At 37.9% G+C, this 12,490-nt stretch overlaps 1 protein-coding gene across 4 annotated transcripts in view; it reads right to left on the bottom strand.

Moving 5' to 3' along the window:
* Positions 1-12,490, bottom strand: part of LOC127977061 (homeodomain-interacting protein kinase 2-like) — a 94,165-nt gene that overhangs the window by 69,118 nt on the left and 12,557 nt on the right. For 3 of the 4 annotated variants that reach the window (XM_052581747.1, XM_052581745.1, XM_052581748.1), the window contains one exon: positions 1,849-2,989. In XM_052581747.1, coding sequence (XP_052437707.1) covers positions 1,849-2,989 — 1,141 coding nt within the window. Of the gene's footprint in view, positions 1-1,848; positions 2,990-8,342; positions 8,500-12,490 lie in introns of those variants that run through there. The other variant, XM_052581746.1, reaches the window with a different exon arrangement.

Genomic DNA, 12,490 nt, shown 5'->3' on the forward strand with positions numbered 1-12,490 from the left:
AAAGACAATCAGTGTGCGTTTAAGAGTTAGCAAAAAAGTTTATGCAGATCCTGCTGCAAATCTTCTCCACCAAACTGGGACATAACATTAATTAAATACTCATTTACAGTGACCTTGAGCCAAAAGCATGCAGTTTTCGGTCTATTTTGATCTTTTTCTATATAAAAACCGATTACATCAGCACAACTTGGATAACAGAACCGAGCAGCCGACACACTTGTTGATAGTTTCCACTCACTTCAGCAATTTCACAAACATGAGCCAGTTGCAACTCAAGCCTCAAAGCATTTGCAAACGATAGCCTATATCTACCCTCATTTAGTGACGATGCCAGTGGCATCCTAAACGTAACACATCTGGCAGCGCTTGGACTGACTCATTCCCCTGTGTTTGATTTCTCTTGGGGTGGCTGTGAGGTAATACACCTAACCTAACCCACCCTCAGCATACCCCAGGCAACCCAACAGAGCAAACTTCTGTATGAACCAGGTCTTAGTCTACACAAAACAGCCCAATCTGGCTTGAGAAACCCAAACATGTCTATAGGTAAATGAAAGAGTTGACTGGAAAAAAAAAATAAGCAGCTTTCAAGTGAGGCATCTGTTTCTTATGTTGGCACTTTGGTGTGGATTACAGGGAAGTATTTGCCGGGGAACTGACGGTGACCCCGTATCTTCATCCCTTGGGAGATGGTAAGTAGCGATGAGTGTGCTGGATTCGGGTTGGGAGGAAATTAATCTGCCCCCGTTTACAGTCAACTTGATGCTGCATTTCTGTAGGCTGTTTTTTATAAGCACAATCTATAGCTTTTTATACGAGGAACTCTAAAGGAGGAAAAGGGGGAAAAAATAAAAACAGCTGCAAATATCTCCAAGGTGCTGCTACAATGAAGCTGTACCATGCTGTAAAACACAGTAATCGTACTATTTTAATCTTCAAAGCAGAACTCAGGATGTGTTTTATCACATTAAATAAGATAAGGAAGCAGGTTCTCAGCAAGCCATTGAATTTTATGAGTCCATCTTAACGCACGTGTCGAGGAAGTTCTGGGGATTTTTAACATGCACAACACCAAGAAAAAAAACATAATATGCGCACTTCCCTACTACAGAGTTTGCAAACAGCAGCATAACATTTTACAGTTTAGACAAAAACACTCACTAAGAATAGGACTTTTTCTTTCTTTAAGCAGTGTACAGACTTGATTGATACAGACATCACAAATTTAGTTCTGTGGGTAAAACTTAAATTATTTAACAAAGCCAGAGTAAATTATTTTCACAGTAGTTGTTAATACATCATACAAATCCTATTCTTAATGAGTATTTGTCTTGTTTCTAAGGTAAAATATTGAAACAAATCTTGTTTTTAAAGTATAAACCAGTATAAACAGGGTCAGAAAGCTCTCGGATTACATGAAAAATATGTTAATTTGTGTTCCAAAGATCAATGAGGGTCTTACAAGTTTGGAAAAACACGAGGGTGAGTAATTAATGACAGAATTTTCATTTTCAACTCTCTCGTGAAAAGTGTAATACGACAACATCCAGTCTTATCCAGGATACAAAACAAGTCTTAATGCCTTATGTATTGTTGCTTCTCAAGTACACTTTACAGTCAAAACAAGTCAAAAGGACTAATTAAAAACCCATTAAGTAATTTCTTTCTCATATAAGTCAAAGTACAGAACAATTTCAAGATGGCGGAAGCAATTAATCCACAAATGTATTTTTGCTACACACCTGCAAGAAGAGAAGGTAGTACTATGGAAGTACAGGATTCTTGAAAAACTAACATTGAACAAGAGGAGCAATTCCAACATAGGACATGACAACATTAGCGCCTTACCTATAGTATCTGGACTGCAGATAGGTAGAGCACACCGCTTTGGAGACGTGACTAGCAGAGCCGAAGTCGATGACCTTGACCCTGTAGGGTTGGCGGGCTGGGTCTACAAGCATGATGTTCTCAGGTTTCAAGTCAGCGTGGATCAGTCCAAGGCTCTTGAGCTTCATGAGGGCAGTGGCCACCTGCTGCAGGATGGGTCGGATGTACTTGAGCGGCAACGGGCTGAACTTGTTCTGTTTGAGGAAGTCGTACAGGTTCTGCTCCAACATTTCGAAGACCAGGCACGTGTGGTTCTTGTGCTGGAAGCACTCGTACGCTCGAACAAAGTTGTAGTCGTCCGCGCTCTCTGTGCTCAGCCGCGCCAGTATGCTCACCTCGATCTGTCCCTGTCGCGCATACGAAGGGTGGTTCTTGAGGATCTTGATGGCCACGATCTCGCTGGTGCCGCGTTTCCAGCACTTCACCACCTGCCCGAACGTCCCTCGACCCAGGAACTCCAGCACCTCATAGGTGTTGGTCATGGAGCAAAGCACCTCATGCTGCAAGAGCTGGTAATCGCCCTCGCTGTTGGCGCCGCTGTTCTTGGACGTCGCCGTGGTGGAGGCGGTCGCGGTCGCGATGGTGGCCCCGCTCTGCGTGTTGTTCTGTATCATGGGTGCGGGCAGTTGCTGCTCCTCGACCACGTGCACACTGCTTCCACTGCCGTTGTTGTTGTCCAGCTCCTCGCTCTTCCGCTTAAGCCCACATCGCTGGTACGTGTCCAGCAGACTGACGGTGCTGCGGCGCGTCAGGTTGTGGCCTCCGCTGCCGCTTCCACTACTCCCGGTGCTGCCTAGCAGCTGACCAGCTGCCCCAGATGTGCTGCTAGCCGAGGCCACTACAATGTGCCCCGAGCCGGCTGGGAAGAGGAGGGCCTGTTCGCAGGACAGAGAAGAGTTGGAGACCTGGAGACTGGCGGCGTTGATGCCCACTGGGGCGACTGAGACACTCTGCTTGCTGTTCTGACTGTACACCTTGCTGTGCGTGCCGTACCCTGTCATATCCCAGTTACAACTCTGCTCCACCTTCAGTTTCTTCACGCTAAAGAAGGCACTTGACTGGAGAGTGTGAGGGGAGAAGACTTGCACTTGCGAGGCCATACCTGAGGAAGAGCGAGAGGGAGAGAGGGAATGTGAAACTTGGACTGAAACTCGAGTATACGCTTTAAATAAAAATCCTACAGGTCATGGCAGGCCAGTTTAATAGAGTCAGAGTCCAGATGCTAACTTATAAAATAGCCGCTGTACAAATACCTTGCACACTTTCCCTTTGATTGCTCAGCAGTGTTCAGACTTGAAACTAAAGCTGAGAGAGTCAGCTTCGGGGCAACACCTGGACTGATTTCACCCTATATATTTCTGAATATTTCTACATAAACTAAATCCATTTGGTGAGAAAAAAATGTGTATGTATGTGTATTTTTCATGCTGTATGTGTATAACGTTCATGGCTTGATAGCTCCTGTTGCGAATTCTAGACAAATTCGCAACAGGAAAACCTCCTTTTGGGGACCTGTTCAAATAGAAAAAGCCACTTTTCTACTATCCGCACCGTGCTGAATTAAACTGGCACAAAATGCAATATTAAAGCATATAAAATATTGATTCTTTACTGGCCCCACAAGATTTCTGTAAAAACAATGATCTATGGAGGACCACCAAAAAGGCAGAGTCCATGTCAAACCTAGGGCCATCTGCGTGAGTCTCAAGGAATGACTGCAATTTCCTAAAAGAAAAAAAATGTAGCCCATGCATGTAACACATTGCAACGTTTACCTCAGGGAGATGCACATCACTTTTCCAGAGGCATTTGAAATAGAAAAAGTGCTTGAACCTGAAACATCTGAATAACATCTCAACATCAGATCCTCAAAACAAAACAACATAAGCAGAACTGAGCAGGATTTCGGCTTCTGGGAACTCTCTGTGCTTCGGCACAGACAACACTTCTCCAAGCAAACAACGGTCCAGAAATAGTTCTCATGAACGGCACTGTTTGTAGTGCTAAAATAATGATTACAGTTCAGAGAGGATAACATGCAGAGGACGCAGTAATGCACTATTTACAGAATCTCCAAAGTGCCCTGAATTAGCACACCAGGAAATAAAAAGGCTCCTTCAGAGTGCGTTTCTCACCACACATGCATATCAGTTCACACCGAAACTGCTACTGTAATGCACAATTCTTTTTTTTTTTGCATTGCTGTGGCAAAACGTCTCACTTATGATAATCCGTGTGCAATACAATTGTAAGATCCTTTGTGATCTCTAGGAGTGTTTTAAAACCTTCAACATGTTCTCACATTCTCTCTCAGTCCTGAATGATTGACATGAAGATTTATGGGTGGATGCAATGAGAGGTGATTTATGTAGTATTATATTAAGTGTTATACAGTGTTTGGAATTAGTTCAATGGAAAATGTCATTTTGAAACCTGTATTTTAAGTGTAAAATAAAAAGACAATTTTTTAGTTCATTGTGAATATACTATTTTTCAAACTCCAAAAGTGAACAAAAAGCACCATAAAAGAAGTTTTCGAGCAATAATAAAGTATAGATTTTCAACTTAAAAAACACTGTCTACTATAAACTATCATTGTAAAAACTTCTGTGTTCCATAAAAAAAAATAACGGCAAAAAGGTTTGGAATGACATGATGTGGGAGAGCAACATTTTTCACCAATCGTCTAGCTTGACAGCACAACCAGAGCCTTCTAGAATAATCTCTATCCCTCTCCACCGAGGATGTTCAATACACAATGGATCTCTTTCGATGCTTTCCATACAAAATAAACCTCTATTAGAATAATTACTTTTTTTCCTTTGTGGTCTCATCTTACAAGCAGATAATGATTCTCATTTGGTTTGAGGAATTCCTTGACGCAACAACATTCCCAAGACAGGAAACATACAGAGGAAACTTTACATGAACACTTCATCATTGTTATGACTCCTAATAGTTACAGTTTCAAAAGTACCTTCCTGCTTCTCCATTTTCTTTCACTTTTCAAACTCTCTTTTCTCCTTCCACCTAATACATTTGACTACACCACTGTATGATTTCAGTATCTTTCTGGCTTCAGCTCTAAATTCCAGGGATTCTTGGGCTTTAAAAGTTGATTCAGCATCTAAAGACATTGACCATACAATCTATACTGCATATACACTGTATATCCAATAGCCTTCATACCATAAATTCCCTCTAACGTATATTGCATGCACTATTCACCATCTATAGCTTTAACCAAAGCAGTTTGCACTACACCTCCAATAATCTTGGCATTTAATAAATTAAATATATTGAACATACCAAATATATATTCTATGCACCACAGAACCAATATACAAAATGATATACAGTCTATTAACTGAACATATATAAGACCTTTCTGGCAATTTGTTGACGGAGCAAGTAATGAGGAACATCCGCTATTGCTATTAGGAGCAATGTTAATCCCATAAAATACTAGGCCAGATGTCACTCCTTGGATTACGCTTTTCTTTGCCAGGTCTTTGCGCTAAAAATAATTTGTATGTGGTCAGTGGCTCTGTATGTGTGAGTGTGTGTGTTTGGCGGAGGTGGGGATGGAGCCTGGAAAGTAATAAATCTCCCGCGGCAACGGCTGATCAGATGGAACATCCCTGGAATTCTTTGCGTCAGACATGAGCGGTAATCTAGTCTCGCGGGCAGCTGACACGTTCAGATTACCACTGTGCAGAAACTCCTCCATCTAACTCATCACTTCTCCATTATGTTTGTTTTTGGCATTGTAATCCAATTGAGTACCTTAAAGTCTACGCCTCACCACGTTATGCTCTGAACACGTCACATGACAGAAACCAATCTGGACGTCTATGTCCTAACTTGATTTTGAATTGGGGCAGTGTGCCATTCAGAAGTGAAGTGGGAATTGCTTTTAAATCCACACTCAGTTTCTGCTTTTGAAATAAGGTTGCAAACAGGATGCAAAATTGCAATTTCAACGTAAAGACGTTCATTTAAAATTAATGGAAATCCACAGCAATTCATTCACCTATAAAAGCCAAATCTGACAAGATAGACCTTGAATGTTGGCTTTACAAAGCCTTCTTTGAAAGTTGTTTTAAAGTAACCAGTAGTTTGACTGGAGCAAACGAATGATAGATGGAACAAAAGAAGGTAAATAGTTATGATGGATGGATGGAATTTAGTTTATTTATATACAATAATTAAAAGGGAGCCACTTCTTCAGTTCTGAATTTTGCACAAAACGGTTTTGAATGGAGACGTGTTGTTCACCAAACTCACCCTGTGGTAATTCAATTTAAAGAGAGTTCAAATGGTCAGATGCTATCTTCAAACAACAATGCATTCATTCCCATCCAACCTCAGGAACTCTGCAGCTGTACAGCGTGAGAGCGGTCTGAGTCGACTAGCACCCCGAGAATGATGTTTATGTACTGATATCACAGAAAAAGCTCACACAAACTCAACGGGTGACGTTTACTATAGGTATTTCTGAAGTCTGGAGTGAGAATACAACCAGTCTGCTCCATTGTTTCATATTTACAATGCTGGAATGCTTTTCATAGTGCCAGCCAGCTTTCAGCATACCTCTCACAGAGCGGGCCGGTTTAAAGCACTGCCACGGAGCATACCAAAGAGCTATTCATCTGTCCTATACAAGCAACGTGTTGAAACGCTAATGGTCAGTTTACTACAGGATCACCTATTACTCCATTTTGTCCAAGGTTGGATAATCGACTTTTTAAAGGAATGAGGAGATCAGAGTTTAAAGGAGTTCACCCCCCCAAAAAACATTTACTCGTGTGGTTCCAAACCTGTAGGAGTTTCCTTCTTAAGGTGAACACAAAAGAAGATATTTTGAAGAAATGGGAAAGAAATACTATGGAAGTCAATGGGACCAACAACTGTTTGATTGCTAGCATTTCTCAGAATATCTGCTGTTATGTTCAACATAAGAAAGATACTCATACAAGGTTTGGAAAGACCTGAGGCCGACAAAATGATGACAAAAATGTTAATTTTGGGGTGAACTATAGTTTTAAATACAAGCTTTTTTACTCTTTGATGGAGAAAGGATTTTATTGAGGATTTTATTTTTTTTATAACATATCTGGCTGCTCACAAGGGTAAAAACGCAAACAAAGGACCGTGTCCTGAGAAATCAGTGGTTAATGAATTGACCTCCTCTTGTCTAGACATAGCATTATCCCCCATGGCTCCGAGCGATGCCCACTGTAGCATACCATCAGGGGGGAGGAAGCACAGGAAGCCTTTGCATGCGTTCTCTTCTTGTTTGTATTTGTTCCTTTCTTTCAAGTCCTTTACTACCTGGCTTTCTGTGAGATCTAGTCATTTGTAAGGTCTCCTGGTATCTTGTTTCTCCAGGTCTGGAGTGATCTTTTCCAGCTCTTCAAATCCTACAGTTATTCTGCCACTCTATCCCCTCTGCCGTCTCCCGACTGTCTCTCTGCTGACCTCCCCCTGCACATCACTTCTTCTTTTGCTCTCCTTTCCTCTCCTATCTTTAGACATTGTTTGTGTGCATACTTTTCTGGCCTAACAAATAATTGTACACTTATATTCACAAGTGCATTACCAGAAAGACAATGTACATAAATGTAAAAAATAAAGAAACAAAAGACAAAACATAAAGACAAACGAGTTCAGAAGAACATGGTGCTCCAAGTGGTTTTAGCATGTTTGCTATGCGGTTGTTAGGGTGTTATGGGTGGTTGCTAGGTGATTGCTTACTTTCCCAAGCGAAGAGAGTCATACCCCAAGTATATTTTGTGTATTTTTGTCCATTAATCTTGTTCTTTTCATGGTCGGGTTTACAACTTAAAAATAATTTTCTCTCAGTAAAATAAAGTTGGAATAATATATAAATAATACGCTAAAAACCTAAGCTTCAAAATTTTGAAATAAATATTAAATAAAATATTAAAAATAATACATATAATAATAATAATAATAAGCATGCATGTAAATAATGGATATGCACACAAAGTTATACAAATGAAAAGTATATTTAAAAAAAAATTACTAAAACTTAAAATTAAACAAAAAAGCTAATTCAAAATACCAATAATTACTTCTATATATAGCTAATACTAAAGTAATACACTAAGCAAAAACTATAATTCCATCTATCACTAATATACTACTTTTTAACAATTTCAGTAATTGAAAAATATGCATACATTTATTAATAATATTTAGACATTGGTAAATAATGATTTTTCAAATAGTTATTAATTTACATTGTTAATTTAAAAAGTATTAACCATTAATATATTATGTATAACTAACCAATAATTTAAATATTAATACATTTAAGTAATTATTTGTTGATTTAAAAATAAATAAATGAATAAAACATTGATTTGAAATAATATTGGTATCATACTAAAGTAAAATAAATAAACAAATGAATAAAAATATCTACTTACTCCCAAATCTAACTAGCATCCACTCCCTTGTCTATCAGCCTCGTCTAATGAAATCCAGTAGTCCCATGGAAAGTGAGAGCAGGAAACCTCTGGCTATTGTCTCTATTCATGACACGAGAGCTCTGAGAGGCCGGGAGCACACATTTCGTGCAGTGTGTGAAGATAGGAAGAGTGCCAGCAGGAAACGAGACACGCGGCTTATAGGAGCATTTCTAAGGCTGTTTATTTCTTTGCCTGGATGTGTTCACTGGTCTTGCTCATCTCAAACCACGAGACCTCCAGAAAGATAGAGACGCTTACACAAACAGCAGATGCTGGGGTATTGACCACCCAGTCCTCATTTAGCGATCACATCCAAACCTATTTATGGAACGTTACATAGAGGCAGCTGGAATTTTCTAAAATTCTGAGAAAAACATCTGTATTCCAAAATATTTTGAGAATCACAATTCTAATTTTACTTCTCACAATTGTGGGTTTAAATATCACAATTCTGACATTTTTTCCTCACAAACTTGAGCTCTGAAAGAGTAACCTCTAAGAAATAAAATGTCCCTTCTCTGTGAGATGGATAAGGATGGCACATGGATGCACGTTCACCCTAATCTGACCCATTAGTGGGGTGTTTGTGTGATATTTAGTGAGGTGTTAGTTGAGCAGAGCAGACAGCAGCTGGGCCAGAGAGCAGCTAAAGCCATTGACATGTGTTCTGACGGCCTTAGAGAAAGACAAACAAACAACACACACTGTCAAACACAGGCTTTGTGACCTCTCCAACCAGCCTGTTAGTGACACACTTATCAAGGCCAGTGTGTGAGAATAGAGGAAGCCATATGTTTAGAAGGGGCTATAGATGACATATGGAAAGGGCATCATGGGAGTGTGCAGAATAACTGTGTTTTTATTTTTTTTTTATTTTTTTTGCATAGTTCTCTCAAAGCAACAAGTTCAATAGATTCTAGATTTTAGCCAGTAAAAATAAATAAATAAATTAATTAATTAATAATAATAATAATAATAATTATAACAATAATTTAAAATACTAAGTACAACAAAATATAACAGCTAGAAAAATATAATCAACAAATGTAATCATAAACGATACATTTTATAAATAAATATTAAATAAAATAGATTAAAAAACTACTAATACTTATAATAATAATATTAACATCAGTCAAACATAACTGCTAGTAAAATATAATTAATAAAAATATAAGCTGAATAAATAAAAAGCAATGCTACATTAATACTACTTTTTCCAATAATAATAAAAATAAATAGTCAGCTTCAACAGTTAGTAGAAATGTAAATTTTTTTATAATAAATCAACAATAAAATAATAAAAATTATTAATAAATAAATATTAAAAATTTAAAAAAATAAATAACATGATAATATTTATTAAATAGTATAAAATAATCGATAATATTACTACTACTACTAATAAGAATAGTAATAAATATAATAAATATAAAAAGTTTAGAAAAGTAAAATAGAAAAATAAGAACAAATAAATATATAATAAATAGAAGAAAAATGAAATAATAAATTAATCAATAGTAAAAAAAATACTTTTACTACTATCATAATAACAAGGACTCCCCCACAATTTATTTATTATAAGCAACAGAACAGGCTCAAAATAATGCTCTTATTGAAGTGTAGAAAGGAGCTCACAGTAGCTACTTTAAAGCTTCAAGAGCAGCTGACTAACTCTCTTCCCTTCGAGAGAATTAAAACTAAGACTAAGACGGCTGTTTAAGGACAAGCACCTGATTAAAAGTAACTTGTACAGCTCTGTTATCAGACCATTACAGTAACACAACATCGACTAGCATTCGCCAGCCCCACTAATAAAACAGTGACAGGCAAAATTTGGAATGCTTTAATTATGTTGATTAAATATGCTTTATTTTATTTGGCACTCTTGATTAGAATCTCTGAGGAACAATAACAAACCATGAGTGATTTTGTAGTTTGTTGCGGTGTGTGTGTGTGTGCGCCGGAGTACTTGTGAAAGTGTGTTTTGCAGGTTTTTGCTGCACTGTTGGCACTTCAAAAAAACAAGACCTGAGCAACATGCCAGAGTCCAACCACAAAGCCAAGCCAGGCACAGATGAAACAAGATTCACACACCGAGAGCAGACAACACACACACACACACGCAGAGAACATCCTGCAGTTGTGGCGCTCAAAGCACAGATAAATGTGGCGCCCCAATGACTAAAGTGATTTTCTACCCTGATAAAACAACTGTTCTTAACCACAAAACAAGTTAAAAGCGGCCTCGAAATTAACAAAAGAAGCTCATTCTTAATTCAAGTGTTATCAAAGTGAATACAGCATTGGGAAAAAGCAGTGGTTCACAAAAGCATTTGCTCTTTTGTGTTATTTTAACAAGATTTTCTGGAATTCTGGACATCTGTCATTCGCCGGTTCAGTTTGTGGTTTCCATCAAGTATAATCTTTACACAAATGACGGTTCTGGAGAATACCAGAGATAAACAGACACGGCTAATAAGCCAAAGTCCTAACACGCCAGCTCTTCAGGATACATTATGACTGGTTCTTCCTGCAAATACATCACATTCCGGGGAGAAAGAGAGTGTGTGTGTGTGTGTGTGTGGTAGACCTTTATAACCCAACGGCACAAACTTGTATGGAATGATGGGAAGAACTAAGGCTAAGGGACTAAAATAAAGGGAAAATATCATGGAAAAAAAGATTACAGGATAACAAAATGCATTCTCCTGTCAACTCAGACTATAAAAACTCAAAACAGTTAATTCAGAGTCATATTCAAGTAACATGTTCATCCGTGTTTACTTAATGTCACTTGAGTATTTAGTCTTATTGAACTATGCTGGTACACTGATGTTAGACAATCATAATGGATGTTATTTACATAGAGAAGTCTTAAAGATACAGTAGAAAAACAGCCTGTTTAATCATGCTCATAATGGAGAAGGAAAACAGTCACGTAAAACTAAATTACTCTTTTAAAAAAGGATTTTTCAAAGTTTACTGTAAATAAAACTTTAGATTACTGGAGTATGTTTCACAAAAATTATACTTTTTCATTTTTTTTTTTACTTTGAAATGTAATGTTTGATTCTATGTGTAACTCGCCATTTCTTTGTAATTGTTTGTAACCATTTTTAAGTGAAAATGGTTTCTAGACCAATAATTATTTTTCAGTGTATGACGGTTTATGATACAAAAAAGACTAACATGATGTGTGTGTGTGTGTGTGTGTGTGGGGGGGGGGGGGGGGTTAATAAATAATTGTACAAAGGTTAATAATATAATCCCTTTAAAGGGATAGTCCACCCAAAACTGAAAAATCTGTCATCATTTACTCTCTCTCATGTTGTTCCAAACCATTTCTGTTGAACACAAAAGAAGGTTTTTGAAGAATGTCGGTAAGCAAACATTTGCTGGTAGCCATTGACTTCCATAGAAGGGAAGAAAAATACTATATCAGTCAATGGCTACCGGCAACAGTTTGGTTCCAGACATTCTTCAAAAACCTTCTTTTGTGTTCAAAAGAAGACAGAAATTCATACAGGTTTTTCATCATACAAATGATGAACTATCCCTTTAAGTCAACATGAAATCAAAATTATTTACATTCCTGGTCTTAATATTAACTATTCACTGGTGCATATTTCATCTTACCTTTTCAACTGACATGAAGCCTTTTTCCAAAGGTACCAAGTTATTTTGTTCAACCCCATCATTCAAATCACGTCCTAGACACACAATCCAATCAATTCCTGATGGATAAAGTCAAGTCCTGTTCTACATTTTTTCAATTCATCATACATCACATTACGGGAGTTAAATGGTTTGTGAACACAGTTTCATGTTGACTTTGAGTCACAAATGATGTTCTGTAGCCCAGCGGTGCTGAGAGCTCCATAAACAAAGCCTGGAGTCCTGCCAGCCACTGACGCTAGTGATAAGTGAACAACATATATAACATATTAATACCTCAGCAAAAGCCATAAACTATGAGTAATCTGATTACTGGACGGGCTGACATTTTCTGGGGAGGCAAGAATGAAATTACAGGCTTGGACAGAACAAAAGAACAAAACTGGAACACGTACACACACACACACACACACACACACACACACACA

The sequence above is a fragment of the Carassius gibelio genome, chromosome B18, assembly GCF_023724105.1.
Source record: "Carassius gibelio isolate Cgi1373 ecotype wild population from Czech Republic chromosome B18, carGib1.2-hapl.c, whole genome shotgun sequence".
In the NCBI taxonomy this organism is placed as follows: domain Eukaryota; kingdom Metazoa; phylum Chordata; class Actinopteri; order Cypriniformes; family Cyprinidae; genus Carassius; species Carassius gibelio.